Source organism: Halichoerus grypus, chromosome 2 (assembly GCF_964656455.1).
Source record: "Halichoerus grypus chromosome 2, mHalGry1.hap1.1, whole genome shotgun sequence".
NCBI lineage: Eukaryota > Metazoa > Chordata > Mammalia > Carnivora > Phocidae > Halichoerus > Halichoerus grypus.
This window is the reverse complement of record NC_135713.1, coordinates 51,448,878-51,468,203: the sequence shown is the minus strand read 5'-3', so window position 1 is coordinate 51,468,203 and position 19,326 is coordinate 51,448,878. Positions and strand designations below refer to the sequence as shown.

At 36.4% G+C, this 19,326-nt stretch overlaps 1 protein-coding gene across 1 annotated transcript in view; it reads right to left on the bottom strand.

The window, feature by feature from the left end:
* The window catches only part of GABRA1 (gamma-aminobutyric acid type A receptor subunit alpha1), a 58,992-nt gene that overhangs the window by 8,764 nt on the left and 30,902 nt on the right, over positions 1-19,326 (bottom strand). Inside the window, exons 7-9 of the mRNA XM_036081034.2 lie at positions 12,911-13,054; positions 4,118-4,270; positions 357-559 (exon numbers count right to left, since the gene is read on the bottom strand). Coding sequence (XP_035936927.2) covers positions 357-559; positions 4,118-4,270; positions 12,911-13,054 — 500 coding nt within the window. The remainder of the gene's footprint in view (positions 1-356; positions 560-4,117; positions 4,271-12,910; positions 13,055-19,326) is intronic.

Sequence of the window (19,326 nt, the reverse complement as noted above, 5' to 3'; positions counted from 1 at the left end):
GATTTTCAAGTTCAAATTATAAATGGCATAAATTTATTTGCTCCTAATGTCAAGTTGATTAAAACTGTTCTCAAATCAATAGAGACCACAGGAAAGCATATTTGAGCAGAAATGTTTACCTTTGTCCCTCCTTTATCTCCTTCACTCTACTTTGCACATCGGCTCACTTAAACAACCTCTCTCTTTAGCACTACCAAAATTACCACAGCAGATAGTCACTTATGATACAAGAAACAGAGAATCCTCATTACTCTGTGTCTGCATTCTTCACCCATTCCCCAAAGTCCAAACATGCCATCTCACAGGTTTAATAAGACATACCAGTGACAGATCATGGGGGATACTGAAGTACTTACCTTTTCTGGAACCACACTTTTGCCATCCCATGCATAACCTCTCTTGGTGAAATAATTGACCGTGGCAAACTCGATCAGAGCTGAGAACACAAAGGCGTAGCACACTGCAATGAACCAATCCATAGCAGTGGCGTAAGCCACCTTAGGAAGGGAATTTCTGGCACTGATGCTCAAAGTTGTCATGGTGAGCACAGTTGTTACTCCTGTAAAGGAAGAAATTAAGTGAATCTGTAGGTTCACACTACAAAATTTGATCACTGGAGGTCAGCTTACTTGGGCAAAGGGAAACCAGCAGGACCACAGATACAGTGTGTTGTTTAGTTCATCCCATTTTGGTTTGGGATGGATGAGTTTTAATTTAACCCCAATGTAGTTGGCAGTTCACAGTATGGCAGTATTGAGGGGGATCTCTTGGAGAGATAAACTGCTCTGCTATTGAGAAGCTGCTAATAAGATCATGAATTCCTTTAAATGGGTGCCTTGAACAAGGTGTCCTGGGCAGGAAAGGAAGTAATACTGTCTCACTCTCCCCAACTCTTTGAAACAGAAAGCAATGATCTTCATTGTCTCTGATCCACAAGAAACTGCTGGATCCTTAGCTCTGTTTAATATTCTATCTGCATATCCTAAATGTATAAACCAAGAAGCCAACAGCTTCTTGTTAATCACTGATAGATAATTGAATTATTTTAGGATAATATTTTGTTACATTACTTTTAATTAATTATTTTAGGGTAATATTCTGTTACAAACTCTTCTGCTTTTAAACTATCTTTCCCCCCTAATCCTGATATAGTTCCTTTTTTGAAGAAACTCCTGAAATGTGTTGCATGTCACCTGCTTGAGGGCACACGGCACAGAAGTGACAAAACAAACATTTGAGCACAAGCTTGCCTGATTCAGATGTCCACAATCTTTCCCTTTCTCTGTTAATGCTGCCTCATCTGCCCTTGGTCTGCATATCCATCCCTAGTGATTAAAGTTACCAATATTCAAAGCGGTTTTCAAGTCAGTTGTTTTTAGCTTATTTAGATAATTAGTATATGTAATGCAGTAAGATCTAATATTGTAAGACACCTTTTAAGCCATTTGAAAGGGTATTAAAAAATTCACAGTAACCCAGTAGGCTGCATGGTATGGAAAAACTTCAAACCTTTTCCCATGACTAGTCCCAGACTCACCACTTACTAGTTCAACGGCCGCATAGGCAAATTCACTTCTAGGGACCTTAGTCTCCATATCTGTAAGAGGGGGGATTTAGATTTTATTCTCTCAACTATCTATCATTGCTGAAATTCTAAGAGAAATTTCCGCAGTTATTCACAAGATTATTTGAGGATTAAATGTAACAGTATGTAAAACATTTTAAAAATGATAAATTATTGCTGTGGAAGATACTGTCATCTGATATGTCTAAAACTCATATCTATGATTACCCCTTTTGATTAATTTTTAGAGAATCAGTAGTATCCCACACCTGGTAGGTGGTTAATTTTTCATAGCTGCTTTAAAACATTCAATATTCCCTAGTTTTCCATGAATTTTAAGGTAGATGATCTTTGTAACTATGTTAGGAAGTGATAAGATTAAGAAGAAACATAGACTTTTATTGAATCATATTTTTGATACACAGGGTCACAGATATAAGGGAATAGACTTACTTTAAACTTTGGAGATGTTACAGAAAGTTCTGGGGCATTATCTGTATTATGTAACCAACAAATGTTTTAAGAAATAGTGGCTGGTGAACAGCTCTTAAATTTACATATCAATATTAACTTGAGCAAAGAGCAAGGTAATTAAATGTCGATATTTGAGGAACAGAACAACCCAGTTTCAAGTCCCAGCTCTTTAATTGCTGAACGACCTTGGGAAAATTGCCTCACAATTCTGAACTTCTGTTGGTTTTCTTAAAAAAATATTTCTTTGCAAATTAATTTTAGTAAGTCTAATTCAGAGGGCTAATTATTATGAGTATTAAATAAACTACTGTAATAAAGTATTTAACATTGAACAAAGTTAATGGCTATTAACTACTTTGACAACTACAGTCCTTGTTAATAAATCTCTGCTACAGTGAATTCCATTTTTTTCTCAAATTTTGGTTCATGTAGGCAACTGTCAGAAGTAATTTGGGAATGTGTGTTCTTAAACCAAATGTATCCATAAATTAAGTTAAGAAGGGCATAAATAGAGGGGTGTGTGTGTGTGTGTGTGTGTGTGTGTGTGTGTGTGTGTGTTTGTGGTCTTACAATTCCTGCTATAGGGACAGGGAAAAGAACAAAAATGGGTTGAGCATCTATCGAGTTCCAAGAATTCAACCTGACAATTGACATATTTTATTTTATTCTTCTCAATCTTTTAAACAGCACTATTTTACTTTAATTGCACTCTCATTTTATAGGCAACTAAATCTTTAAAAAATGAAGATTGAACCTAATACTTTGACTATCTGGCAACCAAATTACATGATCACATTGCCTCTAAATGACAGAGAGCATGGACCAGCAAGAAGATGGGGTTTGAAGACATAAAACAGGCTTCAGCCATGTTGCATTCTTGATGCCTTATAATAAACTGTTACAAAGTACAATTTTTTTTCTTTTTCCTTTGTGTATTTTTTTCTTTAAATATCTGTGACCCTCTCGGGCATTTCACCCAGCACAGAGGAATGTTCCGAGTTGAGACTAAAAACAATAGGAACGTGTTCTAAGTAAATGTTAAAAGGTTAAAGGTCTTGGGAAATTGTATTTGTGATTGTATTGAACTTAAAACATTGAAATATATAACTTGATACACGGAAATACTTGCACAGTTGAGTTTACAGATATGTAGTTATGTTCACCAAAAGGGCATGAGTTGGCTGAAATATCAGATTGTTGAAAATGTTAAGAGTAAGGTTTTTGACTTATAAAACATTCCAAAATGCTTTAGAGAATTTTCAAACAGGAAGGGTAGGATTTACTAGGGTAAGAAGGGGGAAGAGTGAGCATTTAAAAAAATCTTTTTCACTATAGTATTATTGTTCATTCTACAAAAATAAACATAAAACATAACATATGTTCTCTATTCTATTTTTCTCAATTTCCAGTGAATAAAGGGCTCAAACTGAGTATACATCTATAAATAAGCATCTTGACAATAGTTCAATCTTCAGTTCTAGTAAGTGGCTTCAACACTAGTTAATATTAACAAATGGTAATAAAAAAAGAGTTTGAAATGAACTACTCTCGTGCTCTGCAGCTGGAATCATTCTGGATCTTAATATATATACCTGTGTTTCTAGGCTACTGTCAGAGCAAAGATTTGGTGGTTTCTAACCTGGAAGCACTTTGCTAAATTCAGAAGAAAAGACTCTTTTCTGGGCACTTGTAGCAAAGTCTTGCTTTTTTCCTGAGATAACTGATTTTCCATACCTCGCCTATTCTTGAAGAATGATACCATAGGGATCTCTGCACATGAATAATCTTTAGTTTAGATTATAAGCTTCTTAAGGCTTTTTATTCCATAGTAAAGAGTCTTAAACATAGCATGTGCCTAGTTGATATTCACATGCATCTATTTACATACATTAAAACGGCTTGCTATTTAAAGAGTTTTTTAAAAACACACCATAATGAGAATGGTAATTATTTGAACCTTTCTATTGTGCTAACTTCAGATTTTAATGTATAGTTATTTTTTCATTCCATTTGCAACGTCATCAGGATGATATAACTTGCTCCCCAGACCCTCGCCTGCAAGTCTTGATTGGCACTTACCAAAGACAGTCCTCGCTGGTACAGACTCTCTGTTGAGCCAGAACGAGACTTGGGAGAGAATGACTGTCATTATGCATGGCAGGTATGTCTGAATAACAAAATAGCCAATCTTTCTCTTCAGGTGGAAATGAGTGGTCATAACAACATATTCTCCTAGAGGGTGAAACAGACAGTAAGGTGAGCAATTTGACCTTGAAAAGAAGTTATCTCTGGATTTTTCCATCAGCAGCAAAAACCTAGACTTAAGACATATCCTGTCTCCATGTGACATCTGGCTCCTGAGGAGAAAATGTTTATCCAGGAAAGAACAAAGATGTTGTAAAAACAACAGAATGGGTTTGAGGATGAGATTGAGGTGCCAGCGATCTCATGGATATTGCTACCTCCTTATCCTGGTATATCACACATTTAAGAGACAGACATAGCTGAGCATCTATTTACAGATTGGCTTTAATGACCCTGAAGGCAATGTGCGAGATCCTGACGACACATACTAATGGATTAGAACAGACCAAATCCCCAGTTTACCATTGCGGAGGACATTTAGGCTGTCTAATGAAGGAGCTTGGGTGTCCAAGTTAGGGGAATTCCAGTTCTAACACCAGCGCTTCCTTTCAGCAGCTCTGTGACCCTAGGTAAGTCATTTAGCTTAGCCTGATCTTTGGAATGAGGAGAGTGGGATGGAATCCAGGGATTTTCAAAAATTTATTTTGAGGAATACCTTCACCAGAATCACCTGGGAAGGTTTTGAAACATTCAGTTCTTCAGGTCCCACCTAGATATACAAACTATTCTTTAAGGGAGGCCAAGGAAAATCCACTTCAATATAGATTTTTCCTAGCCTGGGCTAGGAAACAGTGGACTAGCTGGGCACACTTCATGGTCTTTGTATACATCAAAGTCTGATTTCATCTAGAAATCCAAAGCGATTGACATGCAACCCAAATTATAGGAGGTTTTTTTTTTTAATTGATGTTATATTTTCTCAATTATAAATCTTAAAATTTTAGCTTTATCCATTCTGAATATATACTTAGCTATCTGTGGGTGGGTAGGAGAGAAATAGGTGTGTTTTTATTTAGAAAACATCACTTTCTTTGGTATTCACGTTGCTCCAGCTTTCTCCTTCCCTTCAACTCCAAATTTTGCCCTACACAACCTGTGGATTTATGTCTTAGCCCATGGCCATCTTGCTTCAGCCCCTATAATGTGGCTAAAACTGTTCATGATCTCTTAATATCCCAATCTTCATCTTTCTGCAAAGTAATCATAGAGGTTCCTGGTATAGTTCTGCTTTCAGCTTTCTTCCCCATTTTTTTTTGTCTCTAACCAGAAATTGCCTTTCTCACCCCTGCCCCTAGCATCATTTGTACCTAGAGGGCTGCCAAATCTACAGCTCTAAGTGACATTGTTTTCTTTCAAAATCAACTTGTATTCCCAAATATCTACTGGACATCTCAGAGATACTGATTTTTCATTGACATCACCAACTAAATATGTTCAAAAACTGACATTAGTTAACCTTTCCCATAAAAAAATATAATAACCAATGTATAGTTGTGTTGCTTTTCCACTTAGAGTACATCTCTAAATTCATGGTACTCTCTCATCTGTCTGCTCACTCAGACTAAAATCCTGGAATCAAACCTTGGATGTTAAGTAGGGCTTCTGAGGGAGAGGGAAAGGAATCAGTTGATCACAATTTTAATTTCTCCTGTGCAGTATCTCTTAGTCTATCTCTTATCTCATGGTCACTGCTCTTAACTCTTTTGTAGATCTATTAACTGCCTTGTTTATCTCCAGTCACTTCCTCACTTTAGTTTTCCCTAAATTTTGATGTCAGAGTAATCTTTTTAAAGCGTACATGAAATCTTAAGATACCTTAATGGATTCCCATTATCTACATTAAGGTTTCTCAACCTCAGCGCTATTGACATTTCAGACAAGAGAGTTGTTTGTTGTGGGGGCTGTCCTATATGTTTTTGGATTTTTCACTTGACCTCTACCCACTAGATGCCACTAGCAAACACTTCGCCCTCCCCCAGTGTGACAATCAACAATGTCTCCAGTATCATCTACTGACAAGCAAACTCCTCCATTACCTGGATTTAAGACTCTCCATGTCACAGCTCTAATATGCTTTTCAGTATCATGTCTCATGTCTTACCACACATTTTCACATTTCAGTATCTTGATACAAAATTCTCTACTTGACACCTATTATTGCTGAATATTTTGTTCATCTATAGGTTGGGCTCAGTCCATAGCAGAATAGGAAGAAATGCACTGTAGAGCAAAGTCTATTAGCTTTGGAGGCAAATAGACTTGGGTTCAAAACTTAGATATGCTATTTTCTTCCTGGATAGCCTTGGGTAACTCGCTTACAGTCTCTGATCCTCAGTTTCCTGATCTATAAAAAAGTGAGAAGTATGTTGTGGGGAGAATAAAGAATAAGGGCTCTAATTAAGATCATGCTATGTAAGAGTTTTAAAATAAATGTTAGTTCCTTTCTCCATTTTCTTCTCTTTTCCCTCCAATCAGAATTGCTAAAAATATTGGTAAAAGAGTAAATGCATTTACTCTTTATAGGAGAAAATCATCCACACACACAAGTATGCTTTCACTGCTAATTGTTAATAATGATAACAATTGCCATTGATCACTAGGAAGTAACTTCAAATTTATTTATAGCTTCTGTTTACATTTATAATAAAATCTCATACTTTTTATTTTAGCTAACTTATATGCTTATATCCCTCTCATTAAACTGAAAGTTAATTGGGAAGAGGGACAGTTCTTTGAATATAGCATGGTTTTACATATTTTAAGTATTCAACATCTGTGTATGGTGAAAAGGGAGGCACTGAGGTTTAAGGGCACTCACTCAAATTAACATCCATGAGACTCTCTCTTTGGGAGGGGAAATACAATGTTTACTAATTTCTTTTCAGTTTCTGTAGATACCTTGGGTGATGATTCCAAGGTCATCTGAAAGAAATAAGTGATTCAAATTTGAGAAAAAGGCAGAAAACCAATTTTCCCAGGACTAGTAAAATATAGTCTTGTGTGGACATGGCCATGTCACATTTCACCCTCTCAGGAGTATGCATTATGATTCCTAACCATTCATTCAACTGTGGTTTGTAAAATGTCATCAGCTCAAAGAAAAAAATTCCATCTTTCATATAATGTCAGAAAGATGAGTGTCTATATATATTCCATTATCATCTTTTGTTGTCCACAATGTGACATTTTAGGAAGATTCTGCAAAGAATATTAATTTGGAGGAGCTATTATTCTACATTATATTTGCTATATAAATCACTTTCTCACTAACAAATTAGAGAAAGAATAGGAGGATTTCAAATCTATTGAACTCATTTTCTTAAATTAAAAAAAAATCTAAGAAGTTTTGGCGCAAAACACATAAGGAGGAAAAAAAGGCAGCAAAATCAGAATCATGTTGTAATAGTTTAAAAATAAAAGAAAAACACAACAAAAAAATCAATCTCCTAAATTGAATTGAAAGAGTATCTCTAGACATTAAGTGCTTATGCACTAAACATGTCAAATTCTTTTCCTCTAATTCAACAGTCTAAAAGAATTGTAATTCAAATATCCTTGCATATCATGTAACCCTCAGGGAAGCTTGTAAATTAGATGTGACAATATTTCTGATACATTACCATACAAAATTAAGGAGAAAGAAAGAGAAAAAACAAGGATATAATTCTATAAAGCAGCTTCGAGGGTTTGTTTAGTAAATGGTTTCCATTTACTTGAAGAGTAAATACTTTGCTTAACTTTATTTGGCTTCAGTTTCCTCATTTGTTTGATTAAAATGATAGTGCTTTACTTAACTATTTCCTAGGATGCTGGGAGGACAAAATGAAATGATAGATATGAAAGTCATTTAAAAAAGCTGAGTCACATGCAGATTGACAGTGTGAAGACAGAAACAATAGAAATGTATTCTCTCCAGCTCTAGAAAGCAACCATTCATGTCAACAAAGTTGTAGCGAACATTAGGTCCCCATGAACCTGTCACTTTTCTTCCAAGTATTTTAAACTTTGTGTTTTCTAAGCTATGTTTTCCCTAAGTTTCTACGTTACATATGTAATAGGATTGAGAATCAAAAATATCACTGGGGGAGGAATTGGTGTTTTAATATCTGTGTCAAAGAATTCTGGAATAGAAATAAGAAAAAAAAAATGGTTAGAGTTCTAGGCCGCTTAGCCTTTCTAGACATGTCTCTTCATCTGAAATATGAATAGGCTGACCAGATGACTATAGAAATCTCTTTGCCCTACACCCAATCCCCAGTTTTTACATTTTATGGCTACAATTATTTCTCTGGAGATGATGTACTAGGCTTCATAAGTGGGGGCCCTGAAGCTCCTTGGGTGAATGTCGATCACTACTGTTGCTCCCTGGTCAGGGAAAATGGTTGCTTTCCTCATTCATTTTGACCCTTCAGGGTCATCCTTAAATCAACTCATCCAGAGAACACTATCTTTAAGAAAGAGGATCTCACAATTTCTCTTGGTCATCTGTTCTAAGGATAAAAGATAGTCATTCATAAAGAAGAAACATTCTTATTCAGCAAAGGTAACCTAAATTTCCTTTGATCAAATCTGTCTATTGACTTAAGTAAATATGAAGGTTTTATAGCCATCACCATTTACTTCATAAAGGCATTGCCTATTATTATATTCTTATTGTTTTCTGGCCATGATATTATCATTATGCCTGGTCACTAATTTAATTATTATGTTTCTCTGTGTAAGTCATATTTTCTTGCTCTTTAGTCACTGTTGTAATTTTTGCACGGGCTCCCCTTAAAGAATTACTTAGGAAACATAATGGGGTATAATAGAATGAGATAAGGCGCCATGTCTGGGGTCCAGTTCCAAACTGTCTTCTCTGATACTTCAAGCAGAAATGACTTCTTTATGCTATGTAGCTCCCTTGTACTAACTCTATCATTATTATTAATAGTAATATCTAATATTTATTACATAATTTTTATATGTCAGATACTCTGCTAAGCAGGTTACATGCATTTTTATTTCAATCTCACAGTAGTTCATGCAGTAGATCCTTTTATCACCTCCAAATTGTACAAGAGAAAGAGGAACTGAGAAATGTCTTGCCAAAGGTCAGACAGTTAATAAGTAGTATAACCAGCAATTTAAACCTTCATGGTATAATTCCATAGTCCATACTCTTAAATCCATGCTGCACTACATTATTGCATTTCACACATGTCTATGTTGCCTGTCATGCGGTTGAGAGCACTCTGCAGCTAGCCTACCTCCAGGTTCAAATCTCAGCTCTGCCATGCCTAGCTGTGTGACCTAAGAAAAACAGTTAAATCTCTCTGGCTTCAATTATGTCCCATCTATAAAATGGATATAATAACATTAATACCTCTATCCTGGGATTGTTCTATTAGAACAATGGCAAGTGCATGTTAGCTACTTATATCAATCAACTATGAGCTTCTTGAGGGCAGGAATTACATGTCCTTCATCTATCTTTCCCAGGCCCAATTACAATGTCAAACACAGTAAGTGAGCAAATGGTTGAAGGAATTAGTGAATAAATGAATGAATGACATAAACTTGTATTGGATTTGAGAGCTGACTAGACTCATCCTTTTATGTGACTGTAAAGGTTTTTCTCTGCCAGGTGAGTAGGTGTATTTCAAACTAAACCTCCAACTTATTGTCTTCTCCCAAAACTTATGGCAGACCCCAGGAAAGATACTGGGCCTCTAATGGTTTCACACTGAATTAAAAAAATCCAAGCATTGGATTGAGCCTTATATCCCCCCCCCACAACCCCATGTCACTGGAGTGATCTAGAGGTGTTTGGCTTGAAAGAGATCACTGGTAGTATGTACAAATGTGTGTTCACATGTGAGTTGGCTCAGGAAAGTAGGGCAACCCCTTCCAAGGGGTGATCTGAATTGTTTCTCTCCCTGCAGAGAATTTTAAGGTAGAGGAAGATGGTTTTTATCTAATCATTCTCCATGTGGTGCTCTTTCTTGCTATCATTCCTAGTCTTCTGGCAGAAACAGGGAGGTAAAGCACTCAATGCTATTTATCTTAATGTTTTTAGGGCTCCACAAGGATATGTGAAATATGGGATTGAAGATCTTGAAAAGATCTTTGTTTCTTCCCACAGAAATCTATCAGGGTGGATTTTTGATGAGCTAAAGTAGACCCAGAGGAAGTATAGTTCAGTGTTTTATTGTGAGGTTGAAAAGTACACCAAACTGAGTTCCTACATCTGAGAATTTGCTCACTATTTTCCTCACCTCCCTCCCCCGCCCCCCCATATCCATTACGGGAATGACAAGAAAAAGCTCTTATTTGTATAGGTAACCTCGCTGCTTTAGTGCAGAATGAGTACTTTTAACAGACCCCAACATCTGAGGTGCAACCAGTTTGGTGATGGTGGGTTGGGCCACTCCCTCTCATCCCTTAGCTCCATTTATGCCTATATTTCATTTCTGAGTAACTAAAATGTATGTAGGCTCAATCCTGATGAAGCCAGAGACGTCTCCAAGTTCATCAGAATGAGCCACTCACTTTGCAGACATGGACATAGGTCATAAAGAGGGATGCAGTGACATGTCAAGGTCACTACCACTAGAACTAGAGTGGAGGCACTCCTTCCTCTGAGTAACCCTCCTGGCTTGTATATACTTCTACTATTGAATGCACGTCACTGGTCACTGGGGTTGAATTATTGTTGCTTTCACATCCCTCAGCCCTCATTCTAATGATAATGGAGAATTTCTTGAGGGAAAGTTCTATGTTTATTATTCTCAATGTTCTGGGCCTAAAACAGTGATTATTTGGTTCCCAACAAATACAGATTAACAACATGAAGTCAACCGCCGCAGCAATTCCTCCTTGATTGTCCTAGGCTGGATACATTTACAATATTTATTTAGTGCCTCTTCTGTTTCAGCTACTATAGTAGGGATACAGAAGACAGATATGGTCCCTGCCCTCACAAAAATGTTAATCACAGCATTTACCACCCATTTTGATAATTATAGTTTATGTGTTTGTCTTCCCTTAGACTTCGGTTTCCAAGACAGCAAGCTCTCCGCCTTGTCTATCATTGACTCTCCAGTGCCTACCACAATATCCAGCTTATAATAGCATTTGATTCTTAAAAATGAACACTGCTCATTTTAGTATGTTTTCCCACATAACTTAGGAGGGAGAGAAATGTTCAGTATTTTCCATGTTCTGGGATCTCAGACTACATAACATTCTGAGCACTTACCATATGTAATGTTCTGCTTAGTATTTTATATTATCTCATCTTTAATGCAAAAGTATAAAATCCCCACTTTTTAGAAGAGACCAGAGTTTCTAGTTGGATAAATGACTTTCCCAAAGTCATAAGACTTCTATGTGGCAGGACCAGGACTTGAGTGCATATCTTTCTCACTGCAAAGCCTAAAACCTTTCCACTATGCCACATAAATTTTTAATGCAGGCAAAACTGAGCAACAGTCTTCTTCATTTTTCAAAACAAGAAACATAAATATTTGGGCTTCCAGAGTAGCCATGGTTGTGACAAAATAAGCAAAAGGCAGATCCCATTAAGCAGGGATTTTCCAATAACCAGAATAAGATATATTGATCTATTACATGAACTTGTTAGAATTATCAGAGCCCTAATATAAAGCCTGAAAACTAAGGAAGAAATTTTTCTGACAAGAATAGCACTCCTGCCCTTATTTGTTACCTAATTGTATTTTTTTTAGAAATTACCAAAGTGAATGAACTAATTTAAAATTTTAAAGACAGCTATAAAAACTGCTGGCTCTTGTTAAGCCTTCACTGATTGAACATAATTAAAATTATTGGGATTGAGGGAGGGTTAAAATCCAAATTTTTATAATTCTCCAGCCCAATGACCACATTATATTTAGTCACAAAACGGGTATTTGCATAACTAAACTCTTATTTCTTTTTTTTAAAAAAGATTTTATTTATTTATTTGACTGAGAGAGACACAGCGAGAGAGGGAACACAAGCAGAGTGAGTGGGAGAGGGAGAAGCAGGCTTCCCGCCAAGCAGGGAGCCCGATGCGGGGCTCGATCCCAGGACCCTGAGATCATGACCTGAGCCGAAGGCAGACGCTTAACGACTGAGCCACCCAGGCGTCCCTAAACTCTTATTTCTTGAAACAACTTCAAAAGTTTAAAATTTGGGTCCAGCTGCTTAATAGTATCTGCTCTAGTTCTTTTGGTATCTTATGTATACCAAATGATCACTGCTACAAATTCACCAAGATTCATTGAATCTTTATAATAATCAGGCCTAGATGATATTAATAACTAACATTTATTGAGAGTTTTTTTTATGTGCCACAAGCTATCATAAGTACTCTTCATGGATTTAATTTATGCCTTCCAATAACCCTGTGAGGTGACCACAGTCAACAGGCAAGGTGGAAGAGTAAGGATTTAATCCATACATTCTTCCCAAAAGTTCACATTTCTAAATACTCTGCTACCCTGATCACATAGAACTAGCATCTTATTTTGCAAACAAAGAAACAGGGGCCAAAAGACATTAAATGAGGAATCCAAGGGCACAAATCTATAGAGTTTACACTAGTTCCCAGCTTAACTGGTCTCAGGTTAGTGAAATTTTCTCTCTCTCTACTTGTGTTATTGAAGAACTTACTGAATTTTCACATTCTCACAAAGACTGTTTATATTTCTTCTGACATCTCTGGAATAATTGACTGGCACTTACCTGTACTAGACTGAACAATTCCAGAATCTACTGTTTGCCCAAGAAGATCATACTGGTTTAGGCGTGACCCATCTTCTGCTACAACCACTGAGCGTGCTGGCTCTCTTGTCCACTCATAAACAACTTCTGCTCTGGTGTAGGCATCTGGAAGGACAGGAAAGAAAATGGTCCATGTGTCATGCTACTTCAATACTCCTCATTAGCTGGTGAGTCCTGTTAGTTTCATATTTTCAATTGCATGGTTCCAGAGGGCAGGCCAAGAAAGAAGAGCCCATATCCCTTAGTTTAGGAAAATTAAAACACATTTTCCTGATTTGTTCAGTCATCTGTTCACTCTTACAACAAATGGTTATTAAGCATCTACAAAAGACAAAGTACCTTGCTAAAAAAATCTGTAACAAACAAGTTTCCCTGATGTTGTGGAACATGCACAGCAGTAATGGGGACAAAAACAGACAAGCTAATAAACATAATTTCAAGTAGCATTAAATGCAGTAAAGCCATACACAATAGGCTAAGGGGGTAGAGAATGAAGGACATGGGCCTATTTTAGGTAAAGGACTCAGAGAGGGTTCTTAAGGAAATGACAGTTATATGCATGACAGAAATGAGAGTAGGGTATGTCTTGGGGAAGAGTTTGCTGGATAGGTGGAGCAAAGAAGTTTCTTCCTCTGGTCCAGGTAAAAGCTTGATAAGTTTGAGGAAGAACAGGAATACCAATGTGGCTAAGGCTGAGTACATGAGAGATGAAATACAGAAGGAGCCTGGGTCCAGATTTTATCAGGCCAGGGGAAGGTCATGATAAATGTGAAATATTAACACCGGAAATTTTACCAAGCATCCATTTTTAAAGGAAGTCTGACTTTACTTCCTTTTAAATTAATTCTCCTTTTTATGGACGTTTACTATCATGACGATGATGTTGATGAGTTTCACCATTTAGCTCATTACACTTCTCAATCATTTTCATTCGCCACGTCCCTTTTAACCTAGCCATCCTTCTACATGATCCGTAATTCAGGAAGGTTGGGGGAAGAGGTGTACAGAATGAGTGAAAAGGAGAAGAAGAAGGGATTCCATAACTTTTCTGGTTTCTAGTCACAGAACATCCACTACACAGGGGATGGAATGATAGTATATACTTTCCTTGGTTTAGATGTAGAGTGATATTAAAAATTAAAAGAAGAGCACATTAGCAAAAGTAAAGAGTTTCCAGGGTGTTTGAGAGGCAGATATGATAGCAAAAGTTGGCTTTACTGTGAAAGCTTTACCCCTTGGCCAACTTCTGCATTAGGCACAGTAGACAAAGTGTCCAGGGTCCACAATACTTCTAGGTGGCCAAGCAATGTGTTAATTTTTTTTAATCAGAAAAAAGTGAATATAACCCTGCTTGGAGTATATTAACCTAAAATATAAAAGTTAAAAATATAAAACTATAAATTAAAATATAGTTTTAATCTATTTTTTGAGGAATTGTTCACAAACACAAGTGCCTTGAGCCTGTAAAAGTCATAATGTATCCTTGCTTCACCTGATGCCCACCCCAAGGTAACCAAACTTGAGTGTTTTGTTCAAATCTGTATTTGTCCAAGCTAAAACATTATGAGATGTGAAGTGATAGTGGCATTTTTACACACATGTGAAGCTGCCATAAGAAAGATGAAAGCCATGCCCCTCATTCTCTGAACCAAAATTTCTTCTTGTCTCTGGGACGAGTTTTGCAGAAAAGCGTAGTCAGTATTCTCCTGATTTTATGTGGGTGTCTGGTGCGCTCCAGCATCATTTCTGGACCAATTTACAATCAGGTATCTTTTTATTCAATTTTCTTCAGAAGTTTGAGAGAATATGCTCGGAATTAAGTTAGTGGTTACTGCTTCTTTCATAAATGTGTAAGATTGATAAATGAGTGGCTTTGGAATTTGTTCTAATTGATTTTTCTTTTTTAATTGTGGCTGTCCTCATTGACTTTTGTGTATATATGTATTTATTTGCAGCTTTATTAAGATAAAATTGACAAATAAAATTATAAGATATTTAAAGTGTACAACATGAAGATTTGATATACATATACATTGTGAAATAATTCCTACCATTGAGTTAACACATCTCATTAACTTAAATTTTGAATCATTTCAGCATCGCATTTGTTAAGGAGGAGGACTGCATTTGTTAGCATCTAAAACATGATTTATTTTAAAAATGCCTCAAAGAAGTGCAGAGCACACTAGTTTGAGAAGAACCATATTGCTTACAATTTGTAGGTACCCATATTCAGTAAAATATTTTTCTGATCATGATAATTTTTTTCTTTTTTTAATGGGAGTGTCTTACCTAGGTAACACAGAATCATTGATCGTTAACATGGAAGGACTTTAGAGGTCATATAGTTTGTCTCATTTCACAGATGATAAACTGAAGCACAGAAACACTGAATAGCCTATTTAAGGGCTTAAATATTTAGCTATTTAATGGGAAAACTGAGGTAAGAGCATAGAATGACATTCGTTCTCCCCTAATGTTATTAATAAGCATTTCCTAGGCAAAAACTGTATATTATATGCTCAAAATCCAAGCACGGATTCTTGGTGGTCAAGTAATTAGGGATGAACCCAATTCTAGAGATTGTGTCATTTTGTAACAAATAAAAAAACTCTTGCTACAGTATTTGCACTATCATTAGCAACAGTGCCTGGACTCTACCATTTTGTACCTCATCAGGTGTTGCCAATGGGCTGCTAATATAGTTTAGAGGAAAAAAATTGTTACCATCCACTTTTCACTTCATATAATTCAATGTCTCACACTTGCAATCTCTTAGAAACTCCATTGTGTACGAAATCTACAATAAACACAGTATTGTTGTGAAAGTGGAGATTACATATTGCTCATGTCTCTCAATGGAAATCTCCCAAAATGCAGAGTGGATCCACATGGTTAAATAGGTGATGGGGATTAAGGAGTGCACTTGTGAGGAGCACCAGGTGTTTTAAGGATCGACTACATTGTACATCTGAAAATAGTATTACACTGTATGCGAACTGGAATTTTTTTTTTTAAGATTTTATTTATTTATTTATTTATTTGTTTATTTATTTATTTATTTGAAAGAGAGCGAGAGCACGAGCATGAGCAGGGGGAGGGGCAGCGGGAGAGAGAGAAGCAGACTCCCTGCTGAGCAGGGAACCCAATGTGGGGCTTGATCCCAGGACCCTGGGGTCATGATTTGAGCTGAAGGCAGATGCTCAACCAGCTGAGCCACCCAGGTGCCCCAACTAACTAAATGGAATTTAAATAAAGACTTAAAAAAATAAAGTTGGTGTTTTAAGATGTAGAAGACAGCTATACCTAAGGCATCACAATAGGTGATACACCTTACTTCTTCATTTCAGTATCTAGAAAGTAGGTCCTATGACTACTTCCTTCGTTTGAGACAATTGAGTATAAAGAAAATAAGGTTAAAAAGTCTTCAGCTACTTAGTCAAAATGCTAAGCTCAGATTTCAAATAAATCAGCAGATTACTTCCGAAAAAAAATTTAAAAAGAATACAAAAAGCTTTGGTTGGGTTTATGAAAGAACTTTGTGGTGCTACAACACAAGAGTTGGTATCAGAAGACTTGGTATCAGAAGAGCATCTGCTAATAGACACTATCACTTCACTTTCACGGGCCTTTGTCTTTCCATTTGTATGAAGCAGGTGCACTAAATAATTTCCAAAGTTATTATTCAGAATTCACTTAAATATCTACTTATCCCGCCCTCCTTATTTACAAGGCATTGTGCTTGATTATCAGTCAGGAAACCATCATTTATCAGGTCCATACTAGATCTAGCACTTGCCTAGATCTTACTGTCAGAATATTATCTGAATCTCTTCTTTTAGAATCAAAGCCTTATTTGTATTTTCCTTAAAAAGGAGTTAAAAGATGTCAGCTAAATCATGCACATTGTCTTCTGGTTATCTGGCCTTATGAAGAAGGCTCTATCCCCAAAAAGCAAAAAGTGTGATATAACACTGACAATCGTGGTCTCATGGAAAGTGGTGAGGAAAACATCTGCTTTTCTGAGTTTAGTTCTTATCAACATTTGGATGACATTGCTTCATAAACATTTATTATATAGTGTTCTACTAAATTATTACAAAATCCCCTAGCTTATCTCTTGCTTATTTTCTTCTGTGAGATTTTGGCAAGATGTTTGCTTCAAAAACTGGGTCAATGAATTTTTAGCCCATTTTTGCCTCAGTTTCTTCATTTCAGAAGTGTGCTAATTAGGCCAGGTCAGAGAACTAACTATACAATAAATCAACCACCACTGCTTCTTCTCAAGCCAATGGCAGGCGATGGTAATTAGTCATGGTGCTCTCCCATTGAGCTCAGATGCTTACTTTTCAATGTCAAGTCTTCTCTGTTTAATTCCCCATGGGTCTTAAATCCTTTTCTGAAGCTATCTTTTCTAAGACTTAAACACTGAAGGGGCATTTAAAACCTGATTATTATAATTTTTATCTATTCAATAAATATTTATTGAGTGTCTACATTATATTAGGCTCTGTGCTAGGAAATGCTGAACAAAATAGGTTGTGCTCTCATGGGAGTTTACAGTCTCCAGACAATAAAAATGTCAACCAATAAATGAAACTAATAATTATTGCTGTAATACATCTAAATTAAACATGTATTATAATCAAGAAGATGGGTGGGACTGTATGTAAATTTAGACAAGGTCATTAGGGAAGGCCCCAGAAGATGACATTTATGCTGAGAAGTGAAAAATAAAAGAAGCCAGTTACATGGAGAACCAAGGGAAGAGTAACCCAAGTAGAGAAAAGAGCATATATAAAAGCTCTGAGGTAGAAAGCAGATTTTTATTTAGCTTCAGTTTTCTTACATGAGACACTATTTGTTTTCTACTCACTATCCATTTCCTCCTTCCTAAAAATACTTCCTATTTTCTTCAGGCTGACAATGTGCCTAGTTAAGAATATTTCTTCCCAGCCTCATTTGCTGTCAGTTTTGGCAATGAGACACATCTTTGATTAATGAGATGTGAGTAAATGTCTGCTAGGATTTTAGGGAAAGCTTCTATCTTTTTGATACAGGTGCTGGTTCTTTCTTCTTTGTCAGTGCACTGTTCTTTATTTTGAAAGCAGATGCAATGGCTGGAGTTGCAGCAGCCATTTTGTGATCAGGAAGAACATATAAGGGCATCTTAAAACATCATCCTTGTTAAGATGCTGACTAACCAACAATCAACCAACAATCACCATCATTCATCTCATATAAAAATATAAACTCTTCTTCTTTTCAGCTAGCTATACTCATGCTTGGAAGCATTCCTGACTAGTATACTAAACAAGTAATTTGTTGTCCAAAACAAGGTATTTCTGAAGGTAAAAGGGGGCACTATTAGTAGTTATACCAGGATATTAGGCATAAATAATTACTGCCCCAGGCAAACTATAATGCATGATCTTCCTAAGTATAAGATTATTTTGTGGATTAGATGAACCGATACACATACAAACGTTTAATATACTGCCTGGCATACAAGTAACGCATAACACATAATATTGTTAGGAATGGAAGTGGTAATCAGGAGAAAACATAGTAGTCCGTAACATAGAATATAAATTAAATTGGGAAAAGAGTGGGGAGGAGGGAGTTATCACCACAGCCTATTTGGCTGACAATTTTTGAAGTAGTTTGTCCTTGGGTTTCAGTATAGAATTAGATTTATAAATAAACTTGTCTCTCCATGACTAGTGCTGCTAGGAGCCTGAAGGCCCTTTGCTATTTTCTTTGCTTGCTGTCTTCCTACACCACCACTATTTTTTTTTTCTATGAATCATATCTTCACCAAAATAGTTGCTTAGACTGTCTGTCTGGTGGGAACAGAAAGCTGGCTAGGTAGTCCAGGAGTTGACGCAGTCCTTGTAAGTAACTCTCCTGCAGGAAACCAGGAATACATTTTTCTCACTCCCTTTATATATGCGTATTAGTCCAAAGCAGAAGGGTAGAGGAACACCCGAGAACCTGACTCTGCTGTCCACTGTTCTCTTAGCTCCTCTAATGTGTTCCTACATAGTTTCAAATAGCAGAAGCCCCAACAGTTATCATAAAGTTATCTAGGATACCTTCAAAAGCATTACCACACATGAATTTCATAGGATATCCAAACAGATCTAGAACTTTTCGAAAGACTCTGATTAGGGTAAATTCTTGTCAGGCAGTATTTTTTTAGGAGTAGACTTCATTATTAAGAAACGATTATCATCCACTGCTGCCACCTACCAATATTTTCATCTGATAAACAACTTGCAATATTCTTAAGGTCAAACAAATGTCAGCAATAATACAAAATAAGTACAGTGATCTCCATTTATTGCAAGGAGATATTATCTATGGGGTAAAAACAT